The sequence below is a fragment of the Anabrus simplex genome, chromosome 3, assembly GCF_040414725.1.
Source record: "Anabrus simplex isolate iqAnaSimp1 chromosome 3, ASM4041472v1, whole genome shotgun sequence".
NCBI classification, from domain to species: Eukaryota; Metazoa; Arthropoda; class Insecta; order Orthoptera; family Tettigoniidae; genus Anabrus; species Anabrus simplex.
The window spans coordinates 332172594-332191673 of NC_090267.1; the positions used below are offsets into that span (position 1 = coordinate 332172594).

Sequence of the window (19080 nt, forward strand, 5' to 3'; positions counted from 1 at the left end):
AATACAAAACTGGAACAGGTTGATAATTTCATATAGTAAAGATGTGTATTCTCCCAGGATGGTAGTATATTAAGAGTAGGGTTTCCAACATCTGAGAATCCAAAACCAGCACAAAACTAAGTTGCTTATAATCACTCGAAGGAAGCGGAAATATGAAGAAAACCGAGCCCTAATGTAGAGGAAACGTGTGTTTTATTAATGATCCAGAATTGAGGAAGGACTGCCTCATTGTCTTTTCCATTAAGAAAGCATTTATTACCAAAATGAGAATATGCATTATGTGTATGAAGATCCAGTATCATAATTTAGGATTATTTTTTTTTTACACCAATTGTATTTCTCAGATCCTTGAACAGATGAAATCGTTGGTAGCATGTGGTGAACGTTGCAGGGGACTACAATGAGGGCCTTTAGACACAATTTTGTCATGTCAATTGTATGTATGTTGTAATATAGGAGATGTGCTTGGCTGTAATTATTTTTCACAATGAAGCCAGTATCATCCTGTACACTACCATAATAAATATGTGAGGCACCATGTTCAAGCGTTCTTCAATTCCACACATGTAGTTCACACCTCATCCTTTCATCTGTATATGTTACATTTTCCAACTGGGCTGGTATCCACAAGAAAGAAAAGGGTTGCACTGACTTTTGCCCCAACTCTCGTAGCTTTCTCATGTACACACAGACCTTTGTCTGAAATAATCACAGACGTCCACAAATTTATCAAAAACTAGGCACAGAAACAAAGCACTTCATGTCAAAGTCACCGAACAGTCTTAATTACTTTCACAAAGTAAGAATCAGTAACTTCAAATTACCGCAAGCCTGAGCCTCTCTGTAACAGTAAACAGTAAGAAGTTACGACAGCAATTGCAAAGCCTATAAAGAAATCACCAACAAAAGTGAATTCTCAAACATGATCTTCTTCAGTAATACAAGGTTAGCACACAGATCTATCTGCAGGAATATATCTTAAGTAATAACATCATGGGCATGCGATTTCAATCACAAGTCATTCAGAATGACCAACACAAAAACAGGAATGTAGTTCTTTGTTCAAAATTATGCACTGTGTCCAAAATAACTACAGGAAACTGTACAAGCCTTGTTCATTAATGATACTGAACTCAAATACCATTAGTAATTTGGAAAAATAAACCATTAATATTCTATCAAATACGTACTTGGCAGTCAATTGTTGTATCTCATCTGTCCCCTGATTTCCACGTACATCACGGTTTGGTGTTCTAGTACTTGAATTCCTGAAGATAAAGAAGTAAAAATTACACATTAAAAGAGAGAGAATACATGAACATTACATAGAAGATGAGATTTAAAACAATGCATGCAAGAGACAATACTTTCATCTTCATCAGCACACAAAGAAACAAAAACAAAACCAAAAAAAAAAAAATTTTTCAATATATTAATGCATGAATCTAGAACAAAGCTATTTTAACACAAAAATCAAGGCACTAGGCTTGATTAAACATAATCCATGGGTATGAGTTTCGATCACGAGCATTCAGCAAGAGTTCCAACCAGTAGCACCTCTGACATTTGTTACATGTGGCTCAATAGCATGCTCGGTAGTTGTAGGCCCGAAACAGTTCAGTCCAAGGTTACCTGGGGGAAGCCATTGATTTATAGGAGTTTTAAGGCCCCAAGCCAAACTGAGAGAAAACAAAGAAGACCTCAACAACCACAGAAGTTATAGCAAACATGGAAGGTACAAAATGGTACTTAATCTATCAAACATATTTTAGCACACAGACAAACCTTTGTCATACAGTCAGTCTTCTGTCATATCAGACAACTCTCCACTCAATAATGAGGATGACTGAATTTTCTTCCAGCCTTCAGTCAAGAAATGAAGTCCTGGACTAGCCAGAAATTGCACCCAAGACAAATATGAAGGTTGATCATAAAGTAAGGTTAAGAAGCCTGCAGTGAAACATGTACATTTTATTTCACACAACCAATACAACTAATTGATGGTACATATATTAGGTTATTTTTCGACATCGTCTCCACATCAGTTTAGGCATTTGTCACTTCGTGGAATAAGTTTGAATATTCCCTCCTGATAAAAATCCTGTCCTTGCCACACAGTTGCGAATTGTTTCACCTTCTCATCATATGCCATAATGTGATCCTACTGATGTCCTGGATGAGCTCCTCCAAGCAAGATGTGTTCAAATCTGTTTATGCCGTGCTGGGTCGGTGACCATTTCTCTACCGGCTGCAAACTCTCAACACCATTCTGCAACATGCTGAGGAGACATTACAGTATCTCCATAAACCTCTACCAGCTGCTGGTGAATTTCAGCCAGGGTTACATGTTTTGCACACAGAAAACGAATAACTGAGCAGGTTTTTTTGCGACGCCAATTTTCCAAATGAGTCGCCATGTGTATTTACCTACAACTAACGCTGTAGGTGGCAGGTGGCTGAAACTCTGCAAAGTTGCCAAGGGCATGTATTAGAATTACAGTACACTACTAATTTCTCTATAACAGACGAAACTCCAGAAATATTGGCCTTATAACCTTAGTTTTTGACCATCTCTTGTACATTACCCACTCAAGATGGCTTTCGTGGAACAGCAACAGTTTTATTTTCCTTTGATTGCCTTTTCCAAAAAAAATTGCTCAAGGATTTATAGTCACACAAGACAATCAATCAATCAATCAATCAATCAATCAATCAATCAATCAATCAATCAATCAATCAATCAATATTGATCTGCATTTAGGACTATCACCAAGGTGGCAAGAGTTCCAATCAGTAGCACCTCTGGCATTTGTCACATGTGGCACAATAGCATGCTCAGTAGCTGCAGGCCCAAAACAGTTCAGTCCAAGGTCAGCTGGGGGAAGCAAGTGATCAATAGGAGTTTCAGGGCCCTGAGCCAAACTGAGAGAAAATAAGAAGACTCCAATGGAAGCTACAAAATGGTACTTCATCTATCAAACATGATTTAGCATATAGACAAGCCTGTGTCAGTCAGTCAGTCAGTCTATTTACTATTTACCTTTTTCTTAAATGATTTCAGAGAGATTGGAGATTTATCAAAGATTTCCCTTGATAAATTATTCTAATCCCTCATTTTTCTTCTTATAAATGAATGGTTGTCCCAATTTTTCCTTTTGAATACTATCTTCATCATAATATTATGATCTTTTCTACCTGTAAAACTCCACTCAAACTTATTTGTCTACTAATGTCATCCCATGCCATCTCTCTACTGACAGCTGAGAACATATCCCTTTGTTGAGTGATGTGTCTTCTTACTACCAAGTCTTTCCAGCACAATGTTTGCAACATTTTGTGCTGCCTGCTGTCATTTCTTGATGGATGCAGTACTTTTGCATCCATCTCTTGTCACAGGTCAGAGCAAAGTGTAGATTCCACTGAAGTCCCAGTCTCATGGAAGCTGCTGGGGTATGTGAGGAATCACCTGCAATAAGTAGTGCTCCTTTCTTTGGATCATTTTCAGTTCTCAAATCAAGTAATCCATGGTGAGGGTCCTGTACTCTAAATGGGACCTTACAAGTAATTTATAAGACCTATCTATTATATCCTTACTACAACCCCTAAACACCCTTATAACCATATGAAGAGGTCTGTAACTTTTATTTACAACCTTGTTAATGTGATTACCCCAATTAAGATCTTTTCTCATATTAACAACTAGGTATTTACAATGATCCCTGTGAGGCATTTACACCCCATCAACACAGAAATTATAAAAAATTTAGTGAACATTTCCTCTTGGTGAAACTAATAACATTATGTACTTCTTTTTGTAGTCGCTGTACCTTATTTATTACTACTGTACTATATACAGTATATCATCCTCATTCGCAAAGGCCTTATCTTGGATTCCACTTCTCTACTCATACCATTTATATACATAAGAAAACACAAAGGTCCAATAAGACTGTGTTGTGAGTATGTTCAAACACAAAAGCAATTGGCTGATGTTTTAACCAAACCAAAAATATCCCTGAAATATTTGAGAGCTTTATGATAGATCTTTGTTCAGATGTTAAATGTTTTCATGCCAGTAAAAGTATACCACTGAGAGGGGATGTTGAGGTTCAATGGTAAATATCTTAAAGATTCCATGACTGACGTTCATTAAACACTGACGTTCATTAAACACAAGAACCTCGTTTATCCGGCCCTCATTAATCCGGATCTCCGGTTTATCTGGATCGAAAATAATAGAAATTTATTTTTACTTGTACAGTATTTCTCTTCTTGAATGTCTTTTCCACCAAGGATAGTTAAAGACAGGAATTGGAAGTAATTCAACCACGGTCTATCAAAGGTACTGTCCCGGCATTCGCCTGGAGATGAGAATGGAAAACCATGGAAAACCATTCTCAGGACAGCCGAGGTGGGATTTGAACCCATGCTCTTCTGAATGCAATGCACTACTAATTCACTGATGAATTCGAAAATGAAACTGGCACTCCATCAGAAGAAACAATGACTCATGGGGAGGCAACAATGCAGCTGGACAAACTGATGGCCTATTTAGAATCCTTGACTGAAACCACACCGGCAGAACTGTTGTTAGTAAAACGTCTTCGTGATTGTGTTGTGTGCAAAGCTATACAAATGTAAAACAGAAAAATATCACATATTATTTTAGTGTATAAAACAGAGTTGTAAATGTAAGAAAAGTGTTCTTATATTTTTTTTGTACAATTGAAAAAAGGTATTACTGTTTAACTTTTGACAATAGATTATATAACATGTACTGTGTTTGTTTTTTAGTTTTTCTGATTATCCAGATCAGTTCCAATCCCACTTAATCTAGTTCAACAAGGTTCTTGTGTACTTAGATGTGTGTTGTTATTACCATTACTGTTTCAGTCAGCTGTTCTGATCTTGTGATTTAGTTTTGTATTCGTCTTTTCATACTGAATAAAGCACGTAGCAAAGACGTTGAGTGTTGATTAGACATGTTCCTCACATTTTGTAAGATCAACACATTTGATCTCTTGAATCTAAGATATCTGCTATATCTTGCTGGTATCCTACTAGTTGAACTTCAGTAGAATCACCTGTTTAATAATGTGGTCTGACAAAGTGTGGGTTTTTTTTACAGGTATGTTATAGGGTTGTTATATTTAGTATTTGACAGACAGACCTTAAAGTTTTATTAACTGAGTCGACACTGGAAAAGTATGGCTTCATTTTAAAACATTATTTTCAGTGATAAATCATAACCTATTAAAACAATAGATTATATAACATGTACTGTGTTTGTTTTTTAGTTTTTCTGATTATCCAGATCAGTTCCAATCCCACTTAATCTAGTTCAACGAGGTTCTTGTGTACTTAGATGTGTGTTGTTATTACCATTACTGTTTCAGTCAGCTGTTCTGATCTTGTGATTTAGTTTTGTATTCGTCTTTTCATACTGAATAAAGCACGTAGCAAAGACGTTGAGTGTTGATTAGACATGTTCCTCACATTTTGTAAGATCAACACATTTGATCTCTTGAATCTAAGATATCTGCTATATCTTGCTGGTATCCTACTAGTTGAACTTCAGTAGAATCACCTGTTTAATAATGTGGTCTGACAAAGTGTGGGTTTTTTTTACAGGTATGTTATAGGGTTGTTATATTTAGTATTTGACAGACAGACCTTAAAGTTTCATTAACTGAGTCGACACTGGAAAAGTATGGCTTCATTTTAAAACATTATTTTCAGTGATAAATCATAACCTATTAAAACATACTGATTTGTGAGATAACTGCCCCGACCCCACATTCCAGATGTTTAGCATCAGAGTAGCTGCCAAAAGCACTAAAACAAAGTGTAAAATGTTGTACTGAAAATTAATTAAGTAGTGCAAAGGTCGCTGATCATTGAAATTGGTTTGGTTGGCTATTTTTCTGCGATGTGATTTTCTATACCTTCTTTATTGTTTCAAGGTTTGTTTTTATTTTTGATGTGTAAAATTTTTATATTGTTATTGATGTCTGTGAAATGGTGTGAAATGGTGTGAACTGTCATAAACATGCTCTCCAAAGGCTGAGTTCTGACTGGTCCTAACCACATTTTTGTGTTCTTTGTATCTAGTGTAGGACTTGGCAGTCTTTGTATCTGGCCTATATACAGTATGTGGCAATGCAGTTTGGTTCTAGACATTTGAGTTCATAAACTCCTAACTAGGAGATGGTCTGTTTTGTTTAGGATGCATTTGCTGATGTGTCTTTGCACTGTGTTGTTCATTCTAAAGGCTAATTTTTGACCTTGTTTTTTTGAAAATATTAACTATTTTGTACATATTCTATTTCTCATACTTGAGGACAATGTATTTTTCTCTTTCATGCGTCGATTTTCTGGCACTTTTTCTTTAATTAATTAATTAATAGTTGAGCAACTGTGTCAGGAGGGTGGTTGTTTTCTTTTGCAATTTGTTTTATTGTTTGCATTTCATTACTGAAATCTGCTGTACTCATTGATATGGAAATTGTCTTATGTATCGCAGTATACAGTCATGCTAATGTGTGTGTGTGTGTGTGGGGGGGGGGGATTCGTTGTCTACTGTGCGTGATGTTTGAGTGGGTTTTCTGTATATTTAGTATGACATACACAGTATATATATAAAAGCGAAAGCCCTGACTGACTCACTTATGACTAATTTGCACACTTTCCACAGAGTTAAATTGCTGAAATTTGACACAGGTGCTCCTTATAATTAGGAAAAAGTAGAAATGTTTCATTGTGATGTTTTTTGATTTGTGTCATTTTCATCAAATTTTATCTGTGCTGTTCTGAACATGTGTTTTACATTATGTTCTCACCAGAGACCTAACAGACAGGTATTTTTAAGTATATAAACATCATATTGTTATGAGATGTTTTATTCAATACGTAAGAAACATTTTGGATCTTCCCAGTTCTGATAATGGTTTAGTTGAGCTGAAACATGCACACTTTTAAACATAATGTCAATTAAATCTGCAAGATTATAATGTGTGGTACTGAATAGGTACTGAATCTTATACTTTAACATGTATAGGAACATGGTAGTAAAAAGTTGGTTTGAAACTTCTAGAGCTGCAGGTATTATAATTGGTGGTATGCTCTTAAGGTAAAAGGCATCACTTAACTTATAAAATTATTTGCGAGGGAATCAAATGCAGTTAGTGACAAAACTGTGGAAGAGAGGATCAATGGATGATTGAAAGACCTGACCAACAAATACAAACCCAGGAACATTTTTAACCTAGATGAAACTGGACTCTTTTTCAGTGTGTTGTCCAGCAGGACTTTGGCATTCAAAGAGGATGAGTTCCATGATGAGAAATATAAGCCATACGTGACTCACATGTACGGTGGGAGCCAATAGTGATGGCTCTTAGAAGCTCCACCTCTTTATGATAGGGAAATCTAAAATGTCTTGTTGCTTCAGACATGTGCAATCATTACAAACCATAAAACATGAGTGACCCCAGATCTTTTTCGACAGCAGTTAGCTGCTCTGGATGCAAAAATAAGTGTGCAAAATATAAAGATCATCATCAACCATAGTCTTGTACAACCCATGGATGTTTATTTGAGGAACATGCAGTTAGAATTTCAGCCTGGTAACTGCACAAGCAAGCTGCAGCCTACAGATTTGGGTGTTACCGGTATACACTTCTACGTGACTTCATAGGAAGAGCATAGTGCAGCAAATTTTATTCCCTATGGATGCTGGAAAGGATCCATAATCATTTAAAGTTTCAATCCTGGATGCAATTCAATTCATTGCAAAGTCTTGGAAGGCTCTGAAGCAGACTACTATCTCAAATTGTTTCTTGAATACAGGATTCTTCAAGAATCATCCTAATTCTCAGCTACCAGTGGAAGAAGGCCTGATTCTTGATGTATGGAGGATGTTGCAGTCAAACTGCACTACTGAAGACCTTCTTTGAGAGGAAAAACATGTGGAGGTGTTGGCTGTGGAACAAATATCGTAGTAGCCAAGTTTTCCACCAGTGAAAACGTAGATGAGCATAGTGAAGTGATGTCTACCAGTCCTGAGGCAAGTGCAGGAGTGGACATTTCACATAGATATCTGTCATCTGCAGAGGGGGGTGAAAACAATTTTCATTGCCTTTATGTACTCAAAAAACAAAAGAGAGGACATTAGAGATAAGAACTGTAAATGGAGATCAATTCTGGACTATTTCAGAAGGAAGCAGTTATTATGTAGTTTTCCATATGGATTAAATGTGTGTTAATGTTGTAAATACAGCTAGGTACAGTAGCAGTAATTAAAATGTTCTATCCAGAGAAAGAAAATGTATTGCATCTTAGATAAACCTATAGCTATTCTAAGAAAGAAGACCGGATTGAAATGAAAACCCACAGGCTGTTTTCAGTCATTTGACAGAGTCAGGAATGGAATGAAAGAACCCCCACCTAGCAGCAAGGATAGGTATTGTGCCAGCTGCCAAAGTCTGCTGCACAAAGATAACCAGATTTAAACATTTTAACTACCTGCCAGTACTCTTCACTTGAAATACTCCATAAATTAATAACATGCATTTGTGAAACATTTTACCTCCCTTTCCAGGGCAATTTTACATATATAAGTTATTTCCCATAATTTAATCTCTCCTCACCATCCTTAGCAAAATTTTTAAACTAACATATAAAGAGGTAAAGTTTGTTGGTATGTAATGGCAGATCTCAAGAACTACTGGACAGATTCTAAAAATTCTTTCACTAATAGAAATCTACATTATCCCTGAGTGCTATAGGCTATATTTTATTTTCAAAACAATTCGAGGGAAGGGGGGTGCTATGAGGAGAGATATAAAAATACTAGGCTAATATAAGCGAAATATAGAATTTGTCATACAAGGATGAGTCAAAGCTCATTTTAAGCCCCTTGACACAAAGAACAAAACTCGGTAAGCCCTAAGGGTCCAAAAACCATGTTTTAAGGCCCTAAAACCAACCATTATTGAGATATTGGCACCAAACTACCCCTGCTCTAGCAATCGGATAAAGAAATGAACTGCCGTAACCTGGCAACATCAGCTCCAGTATGCTTACAGCAGCGAGATTATTTACAATATATCACAAAAACCTAACATAAAATTTGGTATTTGGAATCTCCTTTAAAATAAAAGAACACAAATTTTTGTTTTCAGAAAATCCACTTAAGGGGTGAGGGTTGGAAAGAAGGAGCTGAATTCTTAATATGAGGATACATATATCTCAAAAACGGACAATGTTACAGGCGTTAAAATTGGTAGGCCATACTTTGAATCCCTTTTAAAAACAAATGAATGCACTTTATTCTGGAAAATTCACTTAAGGGGGTGAACATTTTTTTAAAAGCGGGTGATATTTTAAAATGAGTAACTTCTTCTCTTATACCGGTTTTCCACACCTGTGGAGTCGGGAGTGCGAACTGTGTCACACATGTGGATTTGACACTGTTTTATGACTGGATGCTCTTCCTGACACCAACCCTATGTGTAGAGATGTAATTACTATTGCATATTCCTGTTGTGGTTGGTAATGTAGTATGTTGAGTGAATATGAAGACGAGAGTGTTGGGACAAACACAAACAACCTGTCCTCGAGCCAGAAGAATTAATTACACGCGATTAAAATATCCGACCCAGCCCGGAATCGAAACCGGAACTCTGTGAACCGAAGATCTCAACGATGAACTCTCAGCCAAGGAGTGGGGCAGTTTTTAAAATTAGTATATCTACAGTATATCTCATAAACTTAACAAGTTACAGGCATGAAAATTGGTATATGTAATCTCCTTTAGAAATAAAGAAACCTTTTTTTTTTTTTATTTTTTTTTTTACTATTTCTCACATGTAGAGTTCCATTTCGCATGTTCCAGATTTAGCTCTGCCAGTAACTTGGTCATCTTAGCCCCAAAAGGCAATGCCACAATTGTGGTTTACAAAGAGGTTCTGGCGTAAATGAAATGCAATTTTTCGGCGAGTTTTTATACTTTAGGGATTTTCAGATAATGTCTTAGTGCAGTACCGAGGAACAATTAATTTTTATTAACTTATGAAATCCTCGCGAGCGAAGCCATGGGTAACAGCTAGGAATATATAAACAAAATGTCTCCCAACCTCTCAAGCTGGTTTTCAACCTCATTTTTCCACTCACGATTACCTCTTACATTTTTTTAAAACTATTTGTTTTATGTCGCACTGACACAGATAGGTCTTACGGGGTAATGATGGGATGAAAAGGGCCTAGGAGTGGGAAGGAAGTGGCTGTGGCTTTAATTAAGGTACAGCCTCATCATTTGCCTGGTGTGAAAACTTACGTATTTCCCTCTCCATGAACTTCTACCTAAAAATCTCACAAACCTGTGGGTCTAATACACCTTGATGTTGACAAAAGCTTTTGATTGTATGTGGCATCACCTATTATACAAACTCCACCAACTTCCCCTATCCACTTATATCCTCCAACTAATATAAACTATCATAAATCTAGGAAATCTATAATTAACTTTAATGGCAACCACTAGTATACCTTTCCTATACCCTCTGGTTTAGCCCAAGGTTCTCCTCTCTCCATATCTATACATATTCAGTATATAAGATATTCCATGCCCTGAACCACCTCTGCACATCTATCAATACAGCGATGGGTGGGGGCGGTAGAATAACACCCACGGTAACACCTGCCTGTCATAAGAGGCGACTAATAGGGGCCCCAGGGGCTCTGAACTTTGGAGCGTGGGTTGGCGACCACGTGGCCCTCAGCTGAGTCCTGGCATTGCTTCCACTTACTTGTGCCAGGCTCCTTACTTTCATCTCTACTATCCGACCTTTCATGGTCAACTCTTGTTCTTTTCCGACCCCGACACTATTAGGTTTGCGAAGGCTAGGGACTCTTTTCATTTTCACGTCCTTCGTGGCCCTTGTCTTCCTTGACCGATATCTTCATTTTTCGAAGTGTCAGATCCCTTCAATTTTTTCCCTCTGATTAGTGTTAATAGAGGATGGTTGCCTCCACCACCACCACCATCATAGCCTTCAGCCACACTTATACCCCCTTGGCTTAACTCCTGGCACATTTCTGTAAATCCCAATAAAACACAATTTATAGTTTACTGGAAAAAATCCCTTATATGCTACCCCATGTAACGAAGTCTATCAATGTATAACATCCCATTCACAGATATTTACTAACCTGCCTCAGGATCAAGTAGCAGTGGGAGGTACATTCAGGAAAATGGGGTGGTCTAGGGAAGGGTGATAAGAGTACAGGGATCTGGAAGTCAAGTAGGGATGACATAAAAATGTTATAGTGCTGAACTGTAGAAGTATTGTAAAGAAAGGAATAGATGTAAGTAATTTAATAGATATATATTTACCAGATATTGTAATGGGAGTTGAATCATGGCTGAGAAATGATATAATGGATGCAGAAATATTCTCACGGAACTGGAATATGTATCATAGAGATAGGATAGGAATGGTAGGAAAGAGAGTATTCAATCTGGTGAAATAAGAATTTGTAAGCGATGAAAAAGTTAAAGATGACAAACATGAAATTCTAGGTGTAAGGCTCATCTCTAAAGATAATAAGCAACTTGATGTCTTTGGAGTGCACGGACCGGGAAAGGGCACCACTGACGCTGATTCAGAATTATTTGATAACATAATCAGCTATGTGGGAAACAATATGGAAAGGAACGCGATTGTAGCAGGTGATCTCACTTTACCAAATGTAAATTGGGAATGTAATGCAAATGACAGGAAGCATGACCAACAAATGGCAAACAAGTTAATATGGGAAGGACAGCTGATTCAGAAGGTGATGAAACCAACTAGAGGGAAGAATATTCTGGATGTGGTGCTAGTAAAACCAGATGATTTCTATAGAGAAACCGAAGTAATAGATGGTTTTAGTCATCATGAAGCTGTTTTTGTCATTGTTAAAAATAAATGTGATAGAAAGGAAAGTATTAAAATTAAGACCATTAGATAGTACCATATGGGTAATAAAACAGGCATAAGGGAGTTTTTAAAAAGTAACTATGATCGGTTGAAAATGGTAAATAAAAAAGTAAACAGACTCTGGGATGGGTTTTAAACAATTGTTGAGGAATGTGAAAACAGGTTTGTATTTTAAAGGTGGTAAGGAATGGTAAAGACCCACTGTATTATAACAAAGAAGTAAAGAGACTAAGAACGAGGTGGAGACTGGAAAGAAATAGACTTAGAAATGGCTGTGGAAGTAAGGAGAAATTGAAGGAACTTACTAGGAAATTGAATCTAGCAAAGAAGTCAGCTAAGGATAACATGATAGCAAGCATAATTGGCAGTCATACAAATTTCAGTGAAAAATGGAAGAGTATGTATTGGTACTTTAAGGCAGAAAAAAAAATGTAAACAGACTCTGGGATGGGTTTAAAGAAATTGTTGAGGAATGTGAAAACAGGTTGGTACCTTTAAGGGTGGTAAGGAATGGTAAAGACCCACCTTATTATAATAGAGAAATAAAGAGACTAAGAACGAGGTGCAGACTGGAAAGAAATAGAGTTAGAAATGGCTGTGGAAGTAAGGAGAAATTGAAGGAACTTACTAGAAAATTGAATCTAGCTAAGAAGGCAGCTAAGGATAACATGATGGCAAGCATAATTGGCAGTCATACAAATTTTAGTGAAAAATGGAAGGGTATGTATAGGTATTTTAAGGCAGAAACAGGTTCCAAGAAGGACATTCCAGGAATATTTAATGAACAAGGGGAGTGTGAAGGTGAGGATCTTCAAAAGGCAGAAGTATTCAGTAAGCAGTATGTAAAGATTGTTGGTTACAAGGATAATGTCCAGATTGACGAGGAGACTAAGGCCAAAGAAGTAATAAAATTTACATATGATAACAATGACATTTACAATAAGATACAAAAGTTGAAAACTAGAAAAGCGGCTGGAATTATCAGATTTCTGGGGATATACTAAAGACAATGGGTTGGGATGTAGTACCATATCTGAAGTACTTATTTGATTATTGTTTGGTCGGAGGAGCTATACCAGATAAATGGAGAGTTGCTATAGTAGCCCCTGTGTAAAAAGGAAAGGGTGATAGACATAAAGCTGAAAATTATAGGCCAGTAAGTTTGACATGCATTGTATGTAAGCTTTGGGAAGGCATTCTTTCTGATTATATTAGACATGTTTGTGAAATTAATACCTGGTTCGATAGAAGGCAATTCGGTTTTAGGAAAGGTTATTCCACTGAAGCTCAACTTGTAGGATTCCAGCAAAATATAGCAGATATCTTGGATTCTGGAGGTCAAATGGACTGTATCGCGATTGACCTGTCTAAAGCATTTGATAGGGTGGATCATGGGAGACTACTGGCAAAAATGAGTGCAATTGGACTAGACAAAAGAGTGACTGAATGGGTTGCTATATTTCTAGAAAATAGATCTCAGAGAATTAGAGTAGGTGAAGCTTTATCTGACCCTGTAATAATTAAGAGGGGAATTCCTCAAGGCAGTATTATCGGACTTTTATGTTTTCTTATATATGTAAATGATATGAGTAAAGGAGTGGAATCGGAGGTAAGGCTTTTCACGGATGATGTTATTCTCTATAGAGTGATAAATAAGTTACAAGATTGTGAGCAAATGCAACGTGACCTCGAAAATGTGGTGAGATGGGCAGCAGGCAATGGTATGTTGATAAACACGGTTAAAAGTCAGGATGTGAGTTTCACAAATAGGAAAAGTCCTCTCAGTTTTAATTACTGCGTTGATGGGGTGAAAGTTCCTTTTGGGGATCATTGTAAGTATCTAGGTGTTAATATAAGGAAAGATCTTCATTGGGGTAATCACATAAATGGGATTGTAAATAAAGGGTACCGATCTCTGCACATGGTTATGAGGGTGTTTAGGGGTTGTAGTAAGGATGTAAAGGAGAGTGCATATAAGTCTCTGGTAAGACCCCAACTAGAGTATGGTTCCAGTGTATGGGACCCTCACCAGGATTACCTGATTCAAGAACTGGAAAAAATCCAAAGAAAAGCAGCTAGATTTGTTCTGGGTGATTTCCGATAAAAGAGTAGCGTTACAAAAATGTTGCAATGTTTGGGTTGGGAAGAATTGAGAGAAAGAAGAAGAGCTGCTCGACTAAGTGGTATGTTGCAAGTGATAAAAATCATTGTTATCCGTATTGAAGATACTGAATGTAGGATGTTAAAAGGTTTGTTTTTTTCACCTATTCAATACATATAAATTTTATAATTTAGGAATTTATTGTAGATTCCACTTGAGACATGTTCCGCCCTTCATTGAGGGCATCCACATACACTAATCCAGTCATCCACCACGCAACTTTCACATACACTAATCCAGTCATCCACCAGATAGCCAACCCCCTAAAAAAGCACAAAGTCAAAATTGCTTTCAAAACGCAACTTTCACATACACTAATCCAGTCATCCACCAGATAGCCAACCCCCTAAAAAAGCACGAAGTCAACATTGCTTTCAAAACGCAACTTTCACATACACTAATCCAGTCATCCACCAGATAGCCAACCCCCTAAAAAAGCACGAAGTCAACATTGCTTTCAAAACGCAACTTTCACATACACTAATCCAGTCATCCACCAGATAGCCAACCCCCTAAAAAAGCACGAAGTCAACATTGCTTTCAAAACGCAACTTTCACATACACTAATCCAGTCATCCACCAGATAGCCAACCCCCTAAAAAAGCACGAAGTCAACATTGCTTTCAAAACGCAGAACACGAACCAGAACATATTTTTCAACCAGAACTCTGTCAACCCAAGAAGAAACCTCTACGCGGGCTCAGGTATTTACAGACTCACCTGTTCACAATGCAACTCCTCGTACATCGGACAAACTGGCCGAAGCTTCCAAACCCGTTATTTAGAACACTACAATGCCCAAAAACATAATAAATTTTCCGCAATGAGCACCCACATGAGGGACACTGGCCACCACTTCACCACAATAGAACAAGACTTAACAATCCTAAAAAAAGTCGAGAAAGGCAAACTAATGACTGAGTTTGAGAACCTATACATCTATCTAGACCAACACTTCAACAAGGATAAAAACCTCGAGATAATAGATTTAAAAAAACCCCTTTATGAACAAATTCCCACCTTACTACAAAAAATAAATTTTCAAGGCAACAACGCGTCTAAAATCCTCAATACCACATTAACTAACTCACCCAGCACGTCGAAAATTACCCCCCTACCCCCCACCTCCCCCTTTCCGACCAATTCCCCCACACACAACGACAGCAAGCCCACACGTCCTCCCACCCAAGCACCTCCCCCTCCACCACGACCCCACCGATACAACACGAGAAATAAGAACCACTCGACCTTCAAAAACAGTACAACACCCAGCACAAGCAAATAACATTCACCACATTAACAAATGGCATCAATATTATCCGCGTAACTTTCGGTTCCTTATCCCCCCTCCCCCCTCTTTTTATAACCAACACTACATCAACCTGCACTCCCTATACACAACAAGCTCGCCCCTCCACTCTACCTTCCTCCATTCTCACAGCTCACCTTTGCGCATGACTCCGCCCATGCCCCTCCCCCCCCAAAGCTCTCCACTCCTCCCGCCGCCATTGCTAACCGTATGTGCGTATTACCGACTGAGCCTCATTCATAGTCCACCAATTCTCATCAACAATTACCTCTCAGCGACACAACAGGTACGTATCATAACATTCACTCTTCATTACTTACCATAAACCTTTCTTACACACCAACTAATACTATTAACATCTCAATTACAGATAGCTTCCACTTCATACAATACAACTTTCAACAACTCGCCGGAACCCAACGCACATCGGCACAAATATGGCGTGCCACTACGGCTCCTCTTCGTAGTCAGAATAAGAAGATGCCTCACCCCAGCTTTAACGCTCTGACTCTGCAGTTGCTGTATACATTCTAATTCTCCGCAGCAGTCCACAACACAGGCAACTCTATTCTATCTCACCAGACCAGTAAAGAACAACAACTTCATCCCGTAGTCCGCCTTACTTTATTCCACGGAACAACATCATTTTGTCTCACCGGCATTTCACACCGATGTCTTCACATCACAATCGATGCTACAGAAGTCAACTAAAAGAATAGGCGGAAGTTCAACCCGCAACATTTTTCCTAATTAGCAATTACCCACTATTAACTGTCACCATTGTTGCCGTTCAAACGCACGGATTACCCATGAATCTCCAGCCACACTGACCAGTCTCCATCCCGATCTCGGCGCTGCACCTGGAAAACTTTCAGTTTGATGCCTAAAAACCTCATACGGCTATGAAATTTTCCCTACCCCCAGTGATTTTTAACTAAAATAAACTACTCTACATATTTCTGAAATGTCAATGCTATTTCCTTCTTCCAACCTCTAAAACATCAGGACGCACTTGGTACTAAAATTTTTTTTTATCCTTGCGCACCTACTGCTCTTGTGTAAATATGTATTTAATTGTAAATTCTCAACTGTTCAATTAGATAATGTAATTACTAATAGTTACCAACCATTGACATTAGTTTTTATTTACAAACATTTACGCTGAATGTTAAATGTAAATATTTTTTAAAACTTTTTCTCAACTGTTCAATAGAACAATGTAAATACTGTATAGTTACCAACCTTTGACATCAATTGTAGGTTAAAAACATTGACGCCAAACACTACACCTTTTCTCCCTTAATTGTTATAATGTAAATATTTTTAACTTTTTATTATCATATAATTGCGTCAACTGTTTCTCCAGAGCACCACTGCAGAACTCTACAAACCTTTTAACATCCTACATTAAGTGGTATGTACCGAGCTGTCAGCGGAGAGATAGTGTGGAATGACATTAGTAGACGAATAAGTTTGAATGGCGTTTATAAAAGTAGGAAAGATCACAATATGAAGATAAAGTTGGAATTCAAGAGGACAAACTGGGGCAAATATTCATTTATAGGAAGGGGAGTTAGGGATTGGAATAACTTACCAAGGGAGGTGTTCAATAAATTTCCAATTTCTTTGAAATCATTTAGGAAAAGACTAGGAAAGCAAGAGATAGGGAATCTGCCACCTGGGCGACTGCCCTAAATGCAGATCAGTATTGATTGATTGATTGATTGATTGATTTTAAAGAAGGACATTCCAGGAATCATTAATGAACAAGAGGAGTGTGTATGCAAGGATCTTCAAAAGGCAGAAGTATTAAGTCAGCAGTATGTAAAGAATGTTGATTACAAGGATAACGTCCAGATAGAAGAGGCGACTAATACTAAAGAAGTATTAAAATTCACCTATGATAACAATGACATTTACAGTAAGACAAAGTTGAAAACTAGTAAAGCAGCTGAAATTGATAAGATTTCTGGGGATATACTAAAGATAACAGGTTGGGATATAGTACCATATCTGAAGAACTTATCTGATTATTGTTTGCATGAAGGAGCTATATCAAATGAATGGAAATTTGCTATAGTAGCCCCTGTGTGTAAAGGAAAGGGTGATAGATATCAAGCTGAAAATCACAGGCCGGTCAGTTTGACATGCATTGCATGTAAGCTTTGGGAAAGCGTTCTTTCTGATTATATTAGACATGTTTGCAAAATTAATAACTGGTTCAATAGAAGGCAGTTCAGGTTTAGGAAATGTTATTCCACTGAAGCTCAACTTACAGGATTCCAGAAAGATATAGCAGACATCCTGAATTCAGGAGGTCAAATGGACTGTATCGTGATTGACATATCTAAGGCATTTGATAGGGTAAATCATGAGAGACTACTGGCAAAAATGAGTGCAATTGGACTTGACAAAAGAGTGACTGAATGGGTGGCTATATTTCTAGAAAACAAAACTCAGAGAATTAGAGTAGGCGAGTCTTTATCTCACTCTGTAATAATTAAGAGGGGAATTCCTCAAGGCAGTATTATTGGACCTTTATGTTTTCTTATATACATCAATGATATGGGTAAAGAAATGGAATCAGAGATAAGGCTTTTTGCAGATGATGTTATTCTGTACAGAGTAATAAATAAGTTACAAGATTGTGAGCAACTGCAAAATGACCTTGATAATCAATCAAGCACTACTGATCTGCATTTAGGACAGTCGCCCAGGTGGCAGATTCCCTACCTGTTGTTTTCCTAGCCTTTTCTTAAATGACTGCAAATAAATTGGAAATGTATTGAACATCTCTCTTGGTAAGTTATTCCAATCCCTTACTCACCTTCCTATAAACAAATATTTTCCCCAATTTGTCCTCTTGAATTCCAGCTTTATCTTCATATTGTTATCTTTCCTACTTTTAAAGACACCACTCAAACTTATTCGTCTACTGATGTCATTCCACACCATCTCTCTACTGACAGCTCAGAACATACCACTTAATATACCAATTTTAATACCAATATAAATGGTCAATTATTGACATTATAAATTTACTCATTCGGGACAAATATTTCAGGTTTCCTATGGGAATCAATATCTATATCACATACCATTTGGTCAAGCAGCTCATCTCCTTTCTCCCAAGTCTTCCCAGCCTAAACTTTGCAACATTTTTGTAACGCTACTCTTTTGTCAGAAATCACCTAGAACAAATCAAGCTGTTCTTTGGATTTTTTCCAGTTCTTGAATCAAGTAATCCTGGTGAGGGGCTCATATGCTGGAACCATACTCTAGTTGGGGTCTTACCAGAGACATATATTCCCTCTCCTTTACATCCTTACTACAACCCCTAAATACCCTCATAACCTTGTGTAGAGGTCTGTATCCTTTATTTACATCATATTTATGTGGTTACCCCAATGAATATCTTTCCTTATATTAACACTTAGGTACTTACAATGATCCCCAACAGGAACTTTCAACCCCTCAATGCAGTAATTAAAACTGAGAGGACTTTTCCTATTTGTGAAATTCAAGGCAGTATTATTGGACCAATATAAGAAAACATAAAGGTCCAATGTTGTGAGATGGACAGAAGGCAATAGTATGACAATAAATGGGGTTAAAAGTCAGGTTGTGGA

General features: G+C 37.4%; 1 protein-coding gene across 1 annotated transcript in view; it reads right to left on the minus strand.

Moving 5' to 3' along the window:
- The window catches only part of LOC136866329 (putative mediator of RNA polymerase II transcription subunit 29), a 254830-nt gene that overhangs the window by 84029 nt on the left and 151721 nt on the right, over positions 1-19080 (minus strand). The window contains exon 13 of the mRNA XM_068226696.1: positions 1191-1268. Within this exon, the coding sequence (XP_068082797.1) occupies positions 1191-1268 (78 nt within the window). The remainder of the gene's footprint in view (positions 1-1190; positions 1269-19080) is intronic.